This window comes from Oncorhynchus gorbuscha, linkage group LG10, assembly GCF_021184085.1.
Source record: "Oncorhynchus gorbuscha isolate QuinsamMale2020 ecotype Even-year linkage group LG10, OgorEven_v1.0, whole genome shotgun sequence".
Classification (NCBI taxonomy): domain Eukaryota; kingdom Metazoa; phylum Chordata; class Actinopteri; order Salmoniformes; family Salmonidae; genus Oncorhynchus; species Oncorhynchus gorbuscha.
The window spans coordinates 60861691-60879117 of record NC_060182.1 but is presented as its reverse complement, the minus strand read 5'-3'; the positions used below and the strand labels follow the sequence as shown (position 1 = coordinate 60879117).

Below are 17427 nucleotides of genomic sequence, written 5' to 3'. Positions count from 1 at the left end.
TGTGTGTGCCACGCTCTTTGTGTGTGTGTGTGAGTGTGTGTGTGTGTGTGTGTGTGTGTGTGTGTGTGTGTGTGTGTGTGTGTGTGTGTGTGTGTGTGTGTGTGTGTGTGTGTGTGTGTGTGTGTGTGTGTGTGTGTGTGTGTGTGTGTGTGTGTGTGTGTGTGTGTGTGTGTGTGAGTGATTTAATATTCCAGTAAAGTGGTCCCAGTGGAGAGACAGCTCTTTGTTCTTGGTAATGATCATGCCGGGGAACACTAATGTAGAGGAGGAGAGAGAACATCCCCCAACACACACCCTCCCCATTGCCACTTACCATGGCAACACACAGCACAATTCCATACGTGTGTGTGAGTTTTCTCATGTGGTTAATCTCATATCGATATGTGTTTTCTTGTCCAGTTTATCGTGCTGTTATTCTGGGAAATGCACCACCATCAAGCAGCTCGAGAAAGAGATCCTGCAGCTGTTAGCTCGGCTGCCAGAAGAGGATGACCTGTTTTCTAACTGCACCGACCTTGCTGTGACCCTGGAAAACCAAATCTGTTGGAAAACGCCTCCTATAGTAGAGCTGTCGATGAGTCGGTTTAAACATCCTCGCTGGCACAGGGAAGAGAATAATTATCCCTGGCCCCCCTCCCGTGCCACCGAAGGGGTTCAGAGCATTTTGCCCTAGACGAGTACCTGGAGAAACTTTGCAACGACAGGAATGTCTCTTTTTGTTGACCACTTTGATCTGCTGTGGGAGCAGAAACAGTGTTCACCCGAACCGCAGTGGCTCTGGGATTATTTCCAGCAAAATCACAACCTGTTTTAGAGACTGGCAGACAGGGTCTGGTAGTGATTCAGTCCTCCCTGTTAGACTGACAGACAGGGTCTGGTAGTGATTCAGTCCTCCCTGTTAGACTGACAAACAGGGTCTAGTAGTGATTCAGTATCTCCCTGTCAGACTGACAGACAGGGTTTGGTAGTGATTCAGTCCTCCCTGTCAGACTGACAGACAGGGTTTGGTAGTGACTCAGTCCTTCCTGTCAGACTGACAGACAGGGTCTGATAGTGATTCAGTCCTCCCTGTCAGACTTTCAGACAGGGTCTGGTAGTGATTCAGTCCTCCCTGTCAGACTGACAGACAGGGTCTGTTAGTGATTCAGTCCTCCCTGTCAGACTGACAGACAGGATCTGTTAGTGATTCAGTCCTCCCTGTCAGACTGACAGACAGGGTCTGGTAGTGACTCAGTCCTCCCTGTCAGACTGACAGACAGGGTCTGTTAGTGATTCAGTCCTCCCTGTTAGACTGACAGACAGGGTCTGGTAGTGATTCAGTCCTCCCTGTTAGACTGACAGACAGGGTCTAGTAGTGATTCAGTCCTCCCTGTCAGACTGACAGACAGGGTCTGGTAGTGATTCAGTCCTCCCTGTTAGACTGACAGACAGGGTCTAGTAGTGATTCAGTCCTCCCTGTCAGACTGACAGACAGGGTCTGGTAGTGATTCAGTCCTCCCTGTCAGACTGACAGACAGGGTCTAGTAGTGATTCAGTATCTCCCTGTCAGACTGACAGACAGGGTCTGGTAGTGATTCAGTCCTCCCTGTCAGACTGACAGACAGGGTTTGGTAGTGATTCGGTCCTCCTTGTCAGACTGACAGACAGGGTCTAGTAGTGATTCAGTCCTCCCTGTCAGACTGACAGACAGGGTTTGGTAGTGATTCAGTCCTCCCTGTCATACTGACAGACAGGGTTTGGTAGTGACTCAGTCCTTCCTGTCAGACTGACAGACAGGGTCTGGTAGTGATTCAGTCCTCCCTGTTAGACTGACAGACAGGGTCTAGTAGTGATTCAGTCCTCCCTGTCAGACTGACAGACAGGGTCTGGTAGTGATTCAGTCCTCCCTGTTAGACTGACAGACAGGGTCTAGTAGTGATTCAGTCCTCCCTGTCAGACTGACAGACAGGGTCTGGTAGTGATTCAGTCCTCCCTGTCAGACTGACAGACAGGGTTTGGTAGTGATTCAGTATCTCCCTGTCAGACTGACAGACAGGGTCTGGTAGTGATTCAGTCCTCCCTGTCAGACTGACAGACAGGGTCTGGTAGTGATTCAGTCCTCCCTGTCAGACTGACAGACAGGGTCTGGTAGTGATTCAGTCCTTCCTGTCAGACTGACAGACAGGGTCTGGTAGTGATTCAGTCCTCCCTGTCAGACTGACAGACAGGGTCTGGTAGTGATTCAGTCCTCCCTGTCAGACTGACAGACAGGGTCTGGTAGTGATTCAGTCCTCCCTGTTAGACTGACAGACAGGGTCTAGTAGTGATTCAGTCCTCCCTGTCAGACTGACAGACAGGGTCTGGTAGTGATTCAGTCCTCCCTGTTAGACTGACAGACAGGGTCTAGTAGTGATTCAGTCCTCCCTGTCAGACTGACAGACAGGGTCTGGTAGTGATTCAGTCCTCCCTGTCAGACTGACAGACAGGGTCTGGTAGTGATTCAGTCCTCCCTGTCAGACTTTCAGACAGGGTCTGGTAGTGATTCAGTCCTCCCTGTCAGACTGACAGACAGGGTCTGTTAGTGATTCAGTCCTCCCTGTCAGACTGACAGATAGGATCTGTTAGTGATTCAGTCCTCCCTGTCAGACTGACAGACAGGGTCTGGTAGTGACTCAGTCCTCCCTGTCAGACTGACAGACAGGGTCTGTTAGTGATTCAGTCCTCCCTGTTAGACTGACAGACAGGGTCTGGTACAGTCCTCCCTGTTAGACTGACAGACAGGGTCTAGTAGTGATTCAGTCCTCCCTGTCAGACTGACAGACAGGGTCTGGTAGTGATTCAGTCCTCCCTGTCAGACTGACAGACAGGGTCTGGTAGTGATTCAGTCCTCCCTGTCAGACTTTCAGACAGGGTCTGGTAGTGATTCAGTCCTCCCTGTCAGACTGACAGACAGGGTCTAGTAGTGATTCAGTATCTCCCTGTCAGACTGACAGACAGGGTCTGGTAGTGATTCAGTCCTCCCTGTCAGACTGACAGACAGGGTTTGGTAGTGATTCGGTCCTCCCTGTTAGACTGACAGACAGGGTCTGTTAGTGATTCAGTCCTCCCTGTTAGACTGACAGACAGGGTCTGGTAGTGATTCAGTCCTCCCTGTTAGACTGACAGACAGGGTCTAGTAGTGATTCAGTCCTCCCTGTCAGACTGACAGACAGGGTCTGGTAGTGATTCAGTCCTCCCTGTTAGACTGACAGACAGGGTCTAGTAGTGATTCAGTCCTCCCTGTCAGACTGACAGACAGGGTCTGGTAGTGATTCAGTCCTCCCTGTCAGACTGACAGACAGGGTCTAGTAGTGATTCAGTATCTCCCTGTCAGACTGACAGACAGGGTCTGGTAGTGATTCAGTCCTCCCTGTCAGACTGACAGACAGGGTTTGGTAGTGATTCGGTCCTCCTTGTCAGACTGACAGACAGGGTCTAGTAGTGATTCAGTCCTCCCTGTCAGACTGACAGACAGGGTTTGGTAGTGATTCAGTCCTCCCTGTCAGACTGACAGACAGGGTTTGTAGTGACTCAGTCCTTCCTGTCAGACTGACAGACAGGGTCTGGTAGTGATTCAGTCCTCCCTGTTAGACTGACAGACAGGGTCTAGTAGGATTCAGTCCTCCCTGTCAGACTGACAGACAGGGTCTGGTAGTGATTCAGTCCTCCCTGTTAGACTGACAGACAGGGTCTAGTAGTGATTCAGTCCTCCCTGTCAGACTGACAGACAGGGTCTGGTAGTGATTCAGTCCTCCCTGTCAGACTGACAGACAGGGTTTGGTAGTGATTCAGTATCTCCCTGTCAGACTGACAGACAGGGTCTGGTAGTGATTCAGTCCTCCCTGTCAGACTGACAGACAGGGTCTGGTAGTGATTCAGTCCTCCCTGTCAGACTGACAGACAGGGTCTGGTAGTGATTCAGTCCTCCCTGTTAGACTGACAGACAGGGTCTAGTAGTGATTCAGTCCTCCCTGTCAGACTGACAGACAGGGTCTGGTAGTGATTCAGTCCTCCCTGTTAGACTGACAGACAGGGTCTAGTAGTGATTCAGTCCTCCCTGACAGACAGGGTCTGGTAGTGATTCAGTCCTCCCTGTCAGACTGACAGACAGGGTCTAGTAGTGATTCAGTCCTCCCTGTCAGACTGACAGACAGGGTCTGGTAGTGATTCAGTCCTCCCTGTTAGACTGACAGACAGGGTCTAGTAGTGATTCAGTCCTCCCTGTCAGACTGACAGACAGGGTCTGGTAGTGATTCAGTCCTCCCTGTCAGACTGACAGACAGGGTCTGGTAGTGATTCAGTATCTCCCTGTCAGACTGACAGACAGGGTTTGGTAGTGATTCAGTCCTCCCTGTCAGACTGACAGACAGGGTTTGGTAGTGACTCAGTCCTTCCTGTCAGACTGACAGACAGGGTCTGATAGTGATTCAGTCCTCACTGTCAGACTTTCAGACAGGGTCTGGTAGTGATTCAGTCCTCCCTGTTAGACTGACAGACAGGGTCTGTTAGTGATTCAGTCCTCCCTGTCAGACTGACAGACAGGATCTGTTAGTGATTCAGTCCTCCCTGTCAGACTGACAGACAGGGTCTGGTAGTGATTCAGTCCTCCCTGTTAGACTGACAGACAGGGTCTAGTAGTGATTCAGTCCTCCCTGTCAGACTGACAGACAGGGTCTGGTAGTGATTCAGTCCTCCCTGTTAGACTGACAGACAGGGTCTAGTAGTGATTCAGTCCTCCCTGACAGACAGGGTCTGGTAGATTCAGTCCTCCCTGTCAGACTGACAGACAGGGTCTAGTAGTGATTCAGTCCTCCCTGTCAGACTGACAGACAGGGTCTGGTAGTGATTCAGTCCTCCCTGTTAGACTGACAGACAGGGTCTAGTAGTGATTCAGTCCTCCCTGTCAGACTGACAGACAGGGTCTGGTAGTGATTCAGTCCTCCCTGTCAGACTGACAGACAGGGTCTGGTAGTGATTCAGTATCTCCCTGTCAGACTGACAGACAGGGTTTGGTAGTGATTCAGTCCTCCCTGTCAGACTGACAGACAGGGTTTGGTAGTGACTCAGTCCTTCCTGTCAGACTGACAGACAGGGTCTGATAGTGATTCAGTCCTCACTGTCAGACTTTCAGACAGGGTCTGGTAGTGATTCAGTCCTCCCTGTTAGACTGACAGACAGGGTCTGTTAGTGATTCAGTCCTCCCTGTCAGACTGACAGACAGGATCTGTTAGTGATTCAGTCCTCCCTGTCAGACTGACAGACAGGGTCTGGTAGTGACTCAGTCCTCCCTGTCAGACTGACAGACAGGGTCTGTTAGTGATTCAGTCCTCCCTGTCAGACTGACAGACAGGGTCTGGTAGTGATTCAGTCCTCCCTGTTAGACTGACAGACAGGGTCTAGTAGTGATTCAGTCCTCCCTGTCAGACTGACAGACAGGGTCTGGTAGTGATTCAGTCCTCCCTGTTAGACTGACAGACAGGGTCTAGTAGTGATTCAGTCCTCCCTGACAGACAGGGTCTGGTAGTGATTCAGTCCTCCCTGTCAGACTGACAGACAGGGTCTAGTAGTGATTCAGTCCTCCCTGTCAGACTGACAGACAGGGTCTGGTAGTGATTCAGTCCTCCCTGTTAGACTGACAGACAGGGTCTAGTAGTGATTCAGTCCTCCCTGTCAGACTGACAGACAGGGTCTGGTAGTGATTCAGTCCTCCCTGTCAGACTGACAGACAGGGTCTGGTAGTGATTCAGTATCTCCCTGTCAGACTGACAGACAGGGTTTGGTAGTGATTCAGTCCTCCCTGTCAGACTGACAGACAGGGTTTGGTAGTGACTCAGTCCTTCCTGTCAGACTGACAGACAGGGTCTGATAGTGATTCAGTCCTCACTGTCAGACTTTCAGACAGGGTCTGGTAGTGATTCAGTCCTCCCTGTTAGACTGACAGACAGGGTCTGTTAGTGATTCAGTCCTCCCTGTCAGACTGACAGACAGGATCTGTTAGTGATTCAGTCCTCCCTGTCAGACTGACAGACAGGGTCTGGTAGTGACTCAGTCCTCCCTGTCAGACTGACAGACAGGGTCTGTTAGTGATTCAGTCCTCCCTGTCAGACTGACAGACAGGGTCTGGTAGTGATTCAGTCCTACCTGTCAGAGTAAGCAACAGATGACTTGGAAAGCATATCAGCTCCTGTAGAAATGGCACTATGGTTATTGTGAGTAGCCTAATTTATGTTCCTTTAACTCCACCTTCTTGTGAGTTTATACCAATGGCCATCTCCTACCATTTTGATGGATTAGAGACTGTCAGAAAATGTGGTTTCTAGTGTTCAAAATGTGGTTTCTAGTGTTCAAAATGTGGTTGTTGTTCCGTTGGTTACCTTGAGGCAGATGCCCAAGGGGCAGAGTGGCCCGCACTCAATGAATAGGGCGCTTATAATGTCAGAGCAATCACTAGTAAAACCTTTCTTGTGAATGACCTCCTTACTGAGCGCAAAGTTGATTGCATGTTTCTCATTGAAACATGGCTGTCTTCAAAAAAAATTGAAAAGCATGGATTCATTTTTGGACAGAAAGTTTCTGATTTTTGCAATGTTATGTAGATGGAAAAAAGCTGTCCTTGAAACAGTCTTGATATGTTCGTCAAAAGAGAGATCAGGGTCCAGAGTAACGCCGAGGTCCTTCACAGTTTTATTTGAGACGACTGTACAACCATTAAGATTAATTGTCAACAGAAGATCTCTTTGTTTCTTGGGACCTAGAACAAGCATCTCTGTTTTGTCTGAGTTTAAAAATAGAAAGTTTGTAGCCATCCACTTCCTTATGTCTGAAACACAGACTTCTAGCGAGGGCAATTTTGGTGCTTCACCATGTTTCATTGAAATGTACAGCTGTGTCATCCGCATAGCAGTGAAAGTTAACATTATGTTTTCGAATGACATCCCCAAGAGGTAAAATATATAGTGAAAACAATAGTGGTCCTAAAACGGAATCTTGAGGAACACCGAAATGGACAAACCATTCACAGAGACAAACTTATATCTTTCCGACAGTTTCCAATCTCTCCAAAATAATGTGGTGATCGATGGTATCAAAAGCAGCACTAAGGTCTAGGAGCACGAGGACAGATGCAGAGCCTCGGTCTGATGCCATTAAAAGGTAATTTACCACCTTCACAAGTGCAGTCTCAGTGCTATGATGGGGTCTAAAACCAGACTGAAGCATTTCGTATACATTGTCTGTCTTCAGGAAGGCAGTGAGTTGCTGCGCAACACACTTTTCTAACATTTTTGAGCTGTTTATTATGTTCAACAAAGGAGGGCCAAGCACAAAAAGCAGCTCTTTCAGTAGTTTAGTTGGAATAGGGTCCAGTATGCAGCTTGAAGGTTTAGAGGCCATGATTATTTTCATCATTGTGTCAAGAGATATAGTACTAAAACACTTGAATGTCTCTCTTGATCCTAGGTCCTGGCAGAGTTGTGCAGACTCAGGACAACTGAGCTTTGAAGGAATGCGCAGATTGAAAGAGGAGTCCATAATTTGCTTTCTAATAATCATGATCTTTTCCTCAAAGAAGTTCATGAATTTATTACTGCTGAAGTGAAAGCCATCTTCACTTGGGGAATGCTGCTTTTTAGTTAGCTTTGCGACAGTATCAAAAAGACATTTCGGATTGTTCTTATTTTCCTCAATTAAGTTGAAAAATAGGATGATCGAGCAGCAGTGGGGGCTCTTCAATACTGCACGGTACTGTCTTTCCAAGCTAGTCGGAAGACTTCCAGTTTGGTGTGGGGCCATTTCCGTTCCAATTTTCTGGAAGCTTGCTTCATAGCTCGGGTGTTTTCTGTATATCAGGGAGCTAGTTTCGTATGAGAAATGTTTTTAGTTTTTAGGGGTGCAACTGCATCTAGGGTATTGCGCAAGGTTAAATTGAGTTCCTCAGTTAGGTGGTTAACTGATTTTTGTCCTCTGACATCCTTGGGTAGGCAGAGGGAGTCTGGAAGGGCATCAAGGAATCTTTCTGTTGTCTGTGAATTTATAGCACGACTTTTGATGCTCCTTGGTTGGGGTCTGAGCAGATTATTAGTTGCAATTGCAAACGTAATAAAATGGTGGTCCGATAGTCCAGGATTATGAGTAAAAACATTAAGATCCACAACATTTATTCCATGGGACAAAACTAGGTCCAGAGTATAACTGTGACAGTGAGTAGGTCCAGAGACTCCATAGAAAATGAAGGACAACCATTGATGCCATAGCTCCAGTAAAGTTGAATAAGGCCACATCTAAATGGAGAGCCCCTTGGATGAGTGTGGATACGAATCAATTAAAGAAAAATTGGAGAAAGGCAGAGCAGAAGTGGAGAAAGTCAAAGTTGCAGGTCCATTATGATCTTCTGAGCGAGCAACTTGGCATTTATAACAAGACAATTAGAAATGGCAGACAGGCTCATTTTTCTAGCTGGGTCACTAATAATCCAGAATAATGGCTTGATAAATTCTACCATGGCTTGAACCATGGCTTGATAAATTCTACCCTTATCAGAGATAAGATAACAAACATTAGGCTGGGTATCAGTCAAGCAAGACCTGATGAGAAGTTTGATGAAATGTGCCCTAGCCTACCAGACAAATGCACGATAGATTTATTTTCCCTGGTTGACACAGACATGCTCAGGAAAGTGATAATACAATTTAAGCCTGTACCTATCCCCACCACCTCCTTTAAAAAATGTAATTCCATATCTGAAGTAGTGCAAGCTATTGTTAATCACTCCCTGTTAACAGGGACTTTCCCCACTGCACTAAAAAAAAAAAAAAAACGTTTTTGTGCCCAGCACAGAGACAGGCTTAGTTAAAGTGATAAATGATCTTAGTGCCAACACAGATGCTGAACGGCTCTTTGTCCTTGTACTCTTGGATTTTAGTGCTGAATTCGACAATGTTGACCATAATGTCCTTCTGGACAGACTAGAGAGGTGGGCTGGCTAGGCCCAGTTCTATGTTGACCATAATGTCCTTCTGGACAGACTAGAGAGGTGGGCTGGCTAGGCCCAGTTCTATGTTGACCATAATGTCCTTCTGGACAGACTAGAGAGGTGGGCTGGCTAGGCCCAGTTCTATGTTGACCATAATGTCCTTCTGGACAGACTAGAGAGGTGGGCTGGCTAGGCCCAGTTGACCATAATGTCCTTCTGGACAGACTAGAGAGGTGGGCTGGCTAGGCCCAGTTGACCATAATGTCCTTCTGGACAGACTAGAGAGATGGGCTGGCTAGGCCCAGTTGACCATAATGTCCTTCTGGACAGACTAGAGAGATGGGCTGGCTAGGCCCAGTTGACCATAATGTCCTTCTGGACAGACTAGAGAGGTGGGCTGGCTAGGCCCAGTTGACCATAATGTCCTTCTGGACAGACTAGAGAGGTGGGCTGGCTAGGCCCAGTTGACCATAATGTCATTCTGGACAGACTAGAGAGGTGGGCTGGCTAGGCCCAGTTCTATGTTGGTTTTGGATCTATTTAACCCGGTCGAGAGTTTTTTTGTAACCCTTGGTGAACACAATTCAGAGAAAATGCATGACACATGGCGTTCCACAAGGTTCAATTTTACGTGTCAGACATGCTTTTAAGTTATGTACCCAGTAGGTTCCTCAGGTCCTCTGTCACTGGCCTTTTAACTATCCCAAAGCCTAGAACCAAGAGTTATTGTGCTCTAGTTATTGTGCTGTAGAAATTAAACTGGATTTGATTAGACTTTTATGCCCCCCACAAAAAACACACACACACACACACACACACACACACACACACACACACACACACACACACACACACACACACACACACACACACACACACACACACACACACACACACACACACACACACACACACACACACTGCCTTAAGCAGTGCCTGCATACAGTATTGACTGCAGTAGGTTTTACAAATGTAGACATGACACCATGGCTTTACCCTTAGGACATTTATGTTACTGATAAAGTCAGTCATCTAGCACACATGTTTGAATGCTGGGAGGAAATCAACCAGAAATCAACCAAATCAACCATACACTACTCTACATGCTGTATTAGTTACAATAGATCGGTTGATCTGAATAGTGGAATTAGCTGAATTACCTGAATGGATCTTGATGAGACCAATGGATGATTCCAGTTCTTTTGAAAAATCCCCTAAGAATGATCTACCACCACGTTCAGCCTTCATCTCTTACAAAGTAGTTTCACATGGAAGGTACTTTGTCTTTCTAGGGCATCTAAGACGTTGTTTTGTCTTTGATGTAGTTGTTTACATGTTTGTGGATTGTTTTAGTTGGCTTGCTGATGGTTCGTAAAATCAGACAGCTTTGGTTTGGGCGAGATGGAGTCTGACTTGCCATGTGATGTCTGTCTGTCTATCTGTCTGTCTCTGTCTGTCTGTCTGTGTTTCTGACCTCTTTTTTCTCGGTGTGCGTGTGTTATGTGTGTGTGTCTGCTCCGCCTGAGCAAAAGATACATGTCATTACTATTTAATTAAACCCATTTCTTCTGTCTCCCAAATGGCAAACATTCCCAAACATTTCTCCCGCACAGGGGTGTGTTTCCCAAACATTTCTCCACAGTGTGATCTCTCCCAGTCTCACTCTGCCAGAGAGAGATTTGGTTCCAAATTAAAGTTGAGAAAACGTGTGTGTGTGTGTGTGTGTGTGTGTGTGTGTGTGTGTGTGTGTGTGTGTGTGTGTGTGTGTGTGTGTGTGTGTGTGTGTGTGTGTGTGTGTGTGTGTGTGTGTGTGTGTGTGTGTGTGTGTGTGTGTGTGTGTGTGTGTGTGTGTGTGTGTGTGTAATATGAGAAACCACCCCAGCATTGACTTCTAATTGGAGATTTAATTGGATAATTCTCTCCTTGAGTGCGTTATAGCCAAACAGTTTTTGTTGATAAATGCTTGAGGCAGAGAAAGTGTGTGTGTGTGTGCGTGCGTGAGCTTGTGTGTCTGAGCTCCTCTCAATAAGTCGTTGAGGCGTGGTGAGTGCTCCACGGCACTCTGTGTGTTTTTGGCCTATTGAGCAGTACACTAATTACTGTGATATTAATGAACCCATGGCTGGACGTGATAAGAAATAATATGTCTCTGAAAAACCTACTTTAATGTTGACATTTAGTGTTCCACTGTCTGCCTCTCTTTGTTTGTTGTCGTTCGGTTGGCACTCATCAGAAAGATGTCACTCAAATGATCTATAGTCCATTTGATTCTGGATGAACTTTTCTATAAATGTCAGACGGCTTCCATCTGTCCCGGTGACACATAGTGTAATTCAGGGGTGGCCAACCCTCCTCCAAGAGGGCTAGAGCAAAAACCTGCGGTGGTTTTCCAGGAGAAAGGTGGGCCACCGCTGTTGTAAAACCAACACTTTCAACTGCAATCAAGTTGACGTGAATAAACCATGAGGAAGGGACTGTTTTAGAAATTCTATGTCATCTGGTGTCGCTCTGCTCTCCTGTCTCAAGATGTCCATATAAACTACCGTTTGTCTGTTCACCATAAACAACAACAACATTGGTTGGTTTGGGTTCAAGAGCCGTTCCCCACACAAACCTGTTGTGTAGTGTTGCAAGTGTATTCTCTTACGGTGTGTATTCTCTGTGTGTGTGTATTCTCTGTGTGTGTGTATTCTCTGTGTGTCTGTATCCTCTGTGTGTGTGTATTCTCTAAGAGTGTGTATTCTCTATGTGTGTGTGTGTGTATTCTCTGTGTGTATTCTCTAGTGTGTGTATTCTCTAAGACTGTGTGTGTATTATCTTAGATTGTGTGCGTATTCTCTAAGAGTGTGTGTATTCTCTGTGTGTGTGTCTATTCTCAAGTGGTGTGTGTGTTTTCTGTGTGTATTCTCTAAGAGTGTGTGTATTATCTGTGTATTCTCTAAGAGTGTGTGTATTATCTGTGTATTCTCTAAGAGTGTGTGTATTCTCTGTGTGAATTCTCTAAGACTCTGTGTATTATCTGTGTGTGTGTATTCTCTAAGACTGTGTGTAATCTCTAAGTGTGTGTGTGTATTCTCTGTGTGTGTATTCTCTAAGAGTGTGTGCATTATCTGTGTATTCTCTAAGAGTATGTGTATTCTCTCCGTGTATTCTCTAAGACTGTGTGTATTCTCTGTGTATGCTCTTAGTGTGTGTATCCTCTGTGTGTGTTCTCTAAGAGTGTGTGTGTTCTCTAAGAGTGTGTGTATTCTCTAAGAGTGTGTATTCTCTTAGTGTGTGTATTATCTGTGTGTGTTCTCTAAGAGTGTGTGTGTTCTCTAAGAGTGTGTGTGTTCTCTAAGAGTGTGTGTGTTCTCTAAGAGTGTGTGTGTGTTCTCTAAGAGTGCGTGTGTGTTCTCTAAGAGTGAGTTTATTCTCTCTGTGTGTGTGTGTGTTCTCTAACAGTGCGTTTACACTATACGAGCGACACTCGCCTAGCCACACTAGCCCCGGCCTCATGTGGGTGCTAGCAAGCACGCTAGGTAGTGCTATGTATCAACAGCCATTGTCAGCCAATCCAGTAGTGGTTGGAAGCTATTGGGAAAATGGTCACTCGAGTGGCGATATCGCAGAGGATTTGAATACAATTCCGTTTTCCCCAACTTTAGTCTCGCCCTGTTGAGCTCCCTCGCCCATGCTCGCATCACTCAACAGTCCCCCGCCCACTTCTCTTCTCTTGCTTTCCTGCCATTGGAAGTGAATGGCTTCCGTTATTTCACAGCGCGATATCGCTTCCTAGTGTAAACGACCCGTACGAGTGTGTATCCTTTCTGTAAGTGAGTTTGTGTTCTGTAAGAGTGTGTATTATCCGTGGGAGTGTAGATTCTTCATAATTCAACCAGAGGCATAAGACTCTGCTCTCTGACCTATTTGGATAGGGCACTCTCTGCTCCACTTTAACACACGGACACACTCCTCTCTCTCCCTCTACCTCTCTCGCTCTCTCTCTCTCTCTCTCGCTCTCTCTCTCTCTCTCTCTCTCTCGTCTCTCTCTCTCTCTCGTGTCTCTCTCTCTCTCGTCTCTCTCTCTCTCTCTCTCGTCTCTCTCCTCTCTCTCTCTCTCTCTCTATCTCTCCCTCTCTCTCTCGTCTCTCTCTCTCGTCTCTCTCTCTCTTGTCTCTCTCTCTCATCTCTCTCTCTCTCTCTCTCTATCTCTCGTCCCTCTCTCTCTCGTCTCTCTCTCTCTCGTCTCTCTCTCTCTCGTCTCTCTCTCTCTCTCGTCTCTCTCTCTCTCTCGTCTCTCTCTCTCTCCTCTCTCTCTCTCTCCTCTCTCTCTCTCTCTCTCTCTCGTCTCTCTCTCTCTCCCTCTCTCTCTCGTCTCTCTCTCTCCCTCTCTCTCTCTCTCTCTCTCTCTCTCCTCTCTCTCTCTCTCTCTCGTCTCTCTCTCTCGTCTCTCTCTCTCTCTCTCGTCTCTCTCTCGTCTCTCTCTCTCGTCTCTCTCTCTCTCGTCTCTCTCTCTCTCGTCTCTCTCTCTCGTCTCTCTCTCTCTCTCCCTCTCCCTCCCTCTCCCTCTCTCCCTCCCTCTCCCTCTCTCTCTCTCTATTTAAAAAGCTGTTGGGGTACAGTTTTAATCAGACCCCCGATTAGCTATCCCAAATGTCGATAGATATTATCATGTCTCATACCTTCGAGGGGAATACTGGTATAGTCTCCCTCTCTCGCTCGCTCACTCTCTTCCTCTCTCCCTCCCTCACTCTCTCTCCCTCACTCTCTCTGTCTGACATGATCTCTCTGTGCGTGTTTATATATGACATGATAATGCAGTTCTAACCCTCCCGGCTCTATGATAAGAGTGTGAAGTCGAGCGAAGTAGATGTTTATTTCCAGAGATAAACCAATGGTCATATTTACGCAGTTAGTGCACCACAATTGGTTTATTTTGATGCCAGGAAACACTTTTCTTGTGTTCTCTCCATTTGACCAACCTCCTCCTGTATCTGCACCCCTCTCTCTTTCTGGAAATGAAGCGCTACTCTCTCCTGTCTGTCTAGTATAACTGTCTTTGAGCACTGTGAGACAGACCTGGGTTCAAATAGTATTTGTGTTCCTCCAAATACTTGAGAGCCACACTTACGTCAGCTTGTCTTGCGAAGTGGAACTAATGGAACCGTCCCAGAACTGCAAAACCTGCCCACCTGACACTCCAGTCAGGCGTGTTCGAATGCTCAGATTTTGCTGATATGAAAGTTGCTGTCTTCTTCAAACTGGCTGTACTCCCACCCCACTAATCACCCTGCCCCCCACCCCTCCTCCTCTCTCCCCAGGCAGTACTACCCAGACCCCCACCCTGCCCACGCCATCCAGCTGATGAGAGTCGCCAAGCTCCAGCACTTTCTGGTTCACCTGGGGAACGCACAGCACACACTGAGACTGGTGAGCTGGGCGGTGAACCATTGTTATGGCTGCCCTATCCCCGTCTCCCCTCATCTATCTCAGGGCTCGGTTCAGGGGGTTGCAACGTTACACAACATTTAGGTCCCTCAAACTCCAATCTAGACCTCCAGCCAGTTCCACTGCTGTCGTTCTTCCTGTCTAATCAGGGACTGATTTAGACATAGGACATTAGGTGGGTGCATTTAATTACCAGGTGGAACTGAAAAACAGCCATACTCCGGGCCTTGTAGGGTAAGATTGGAATAATCCTGGTTTAGATAGACTTTGTACAACAGATACAGTATGAGTTTCAGGCTGGTAGCATGTAGAGAGTCATGTCAGCCCTAGTCAACACATTTGTACGGGTAAGTTAATGAACACACCACCTCACTGAATACACCCCTGCTCTCTCCTGTCTCCCCTGCAGGCCTATGACATCATGAAGGTTACTCACGGCAACCAGCACCCCCTGACCTCTGACCTCATCAGGAAGTTGGAGGAGTGTCGGGCGGAGTTGGACCGTGCCTAGCAACCTGCCCTAGCCACCCGAGGGGATTCGAGAAGCCCATGGCTGTTCGGAAAGTAGCCCCTGTTTTTAGTGTAATGACGGTGAAGTGTTGTTTGGTTGATATTGCATCATTTCTAGAGCTTCATTTTAGTTTTCATTTTGTTCCCTGTCATTCTTCATAACCCATTAAACACACTGAAACAACCTCTTTAACTGCGTGTGAGCTGGGTTCAGATCTGTCTCCTTGTCTGAGCTGGTTCCTGTGTACTTCCGTGTGTGTGTGTGTGTGTGTGTGTGTGTGTGTGTGTGTGTGTGTGTGTGTGTGTGTGTGTGTGTGTGTGTGTGTGTGTGTGTGTGTGTGTGTGTGTGTGTGTGTGTGTGTGTGTGTGTGTGTGTGTGTGTGTGTGTGTGTGTGTGTGTGTGTGTGTGTGTGTGTGTACACACTTATCTCCGGATATGGCCACACAGTGTTTTGCTAGTTAACTCCCCCTAAAACTGGCCAGCGTTGTGACTAGAGAGACATGGATTAGGGCTCCTGCCCCCCTCCTCCCTCAGATAGCATCCTGCAGAGTGATGTCACCTGCTGGGAGGGAATAGCACCCCGGGTGTGTGTCTATCGGCATAACCCGGTGCTGTATGCTTGTTGGGCGATTATAGCAGAGAATGGAAGGCACTGGTGTGTTCAGGAGAACCCTAGTCTTGCGTTTGTGAGTTTAATAGAGAGGGCTATCAGTTGTACCATCGTTGCTTTTGTGTGTGTGTGTGTGTGTGTGTGTGTGTGTGTGTGTGTGTGTGTGTGTGTGTGTGTGTGTGTGTGTGTGTGTGTGTGTGTGTGTGTGTGTGTGTGTGTGTGTGTGTGTGTGTGTGTGTGTGTGTGTGTGTGTGTGTGTGTGTGTGTGTGTGTGTGTGTGTGTGTGTTTAGCAGCGGCCTATCAGTTATACCATCTCATCTCTCTGCATGTTTCTCTCACTTAGTCCTAACCATCTACTTCCGCTGTTAAACCTTACATAAACCTTAGGTAAACCTTGTGTACACTGATGACTGTATTTCCCACTGTGAGAACACAACGTGGCATTCGGCTGCTGATGGACTGACTGTGCGGTCTAAGCTGTGGATGGCGTTTCTAATTGGTCACTCTCTCGGGGTGTTCCTGATGTAGCTTTTAGCTGGGGGGTTTGTATGGCTCTTTGGATGATTTCTAATTGGTCACTCTCTCGGGGTGTTCCTGATGTAGCTTTTAGCTGGGGGTTTGTATGGCTCTTTGGATGATTTCTAATTGGTCACTCTCTCGGGGTGTTCCTGATGTAGCTTTTAGCTGGGGGTTTGTATGGCTCTTTGGATGATTTCTAATTGGTCACTCTCTCGGGGTGTTCCTGATGTAGCTTTTAGCTGGGGGTTTGTATGGCTCTTTGGATGATTTCTAATTGGTCACTCTCTCGGGTGTTCCTGATGTAGCTTTTAGCTGGGGGTTTGTATGGCTCTTTGGATGATTTCTAATTGGTCACTCTCTCGGGGTGTTCCTGATGTAGCTTTTAGCTGGGGGGTTTGTATGGCTCTTTGGATGATTTCTAATTGGTCACTCTCTCGGGGTGTTCCTGATGTAGCTTTTAGCTGGGGGGTTTGTATGGCTCTTTGGATGATTTCTAATTGGTCACTCTCTCGGGTGTTCCTGATGTAGCTTTTAGCTGGGGGGTTTGTATGGCTCTTTGGATGATTTCTAATTGGTCACTCTCTCGGGTGTTCCTGATGTAGCTTTTAGCTGGGGGTTTGTATGGCTCTTTGGATGATTTCTAATTGGTCACTCTCTCGGGTGTTCCTGATGTAGCTTTTAGCTGGGGGGTTTGTATGGCTCTTTGGATGATTTCTAATTGGTCACTCTCTCGGGGTGTTCCTGATGTAGCTTTTAGCTGGGGGGTTTGTATGGCTCTTTGGATGATTTCTAATTGGTCACTCTCTCGGGGTGTTCCTGATGTAGCTTTTAGCTGGGGGGTTTGTATGGCTCTTTGGATGATTTCTAATTGGTCACTCTCTCGGGTGTTCCTGATGTAGCTTTTAGCTGGGGGGTTTGTATGGCTCTTTGGATGATTTCTAATTGGTCACTCTCTCGGGGTGTTCCTGATGTAGCTTTTAGCTGGGGGGTTTGTATGGCTCTTTGGATGATTTCTAATTGGTCACTCTCTCGGGTGTTCCTGATGTAGCTTTTAGCTGGGGGGTTTGTATGGCTCTTTGGATGATTTCTAATTGGTCACTCTCTCGGGGTGTTCCTGATGTAGCTTTTAGCTGGGGGTTTGTATGGCTCTTTGGATGATTTCTAATTGGTCACTCTCTCGGGTGTTCCTGATGTAGCTTTTAGCTGGGGGTTTGTATGGCTCTTTGGATGATTTCTAATTGGTCACTCTCTCGGGTGTTCCTGATGTAGCTTTTAGCTGGGGGTTTGTATGGCTCTTTGGATGATTTCTAATTGGTCACTCTCTCGGGTGTTCCTGATGTAGCTTTTAGCTGGGGGTTTGTATGGCT

The 17427-nt window shown here is 47.1% G+C and overlaps 1 protein-coding gene across 1 annotated transcript in view; it reads left to right on the top strand.

Moving 5' to 3' along the window:
- smyd3 (SET and MYND domain containing 3) overlaps nucleotides 1-15152 on the top strand; it is a 207828-nt gene extending 192676 nt beyond the window's left edge. The window contains exons 11-12 of the mRNA XM_046366549.1: nucleotides 14293-14401; nucleotides 14829-15152. Coding sequence (XP_046222505.1) covers nucleotides 14293-14401; nucleotides 14829-14930 — 211 coding nt within the window. The 3' untranslated portion in view covers nucleotides 14931-15152. The remainder of the gene's footprint in view (nucleotides 1-14292; nucleotides 14402-14828) is intronic.
- The last annotated feature ends 2275 nt before the right edge of the window (nucleotides 15153-17427 follow it).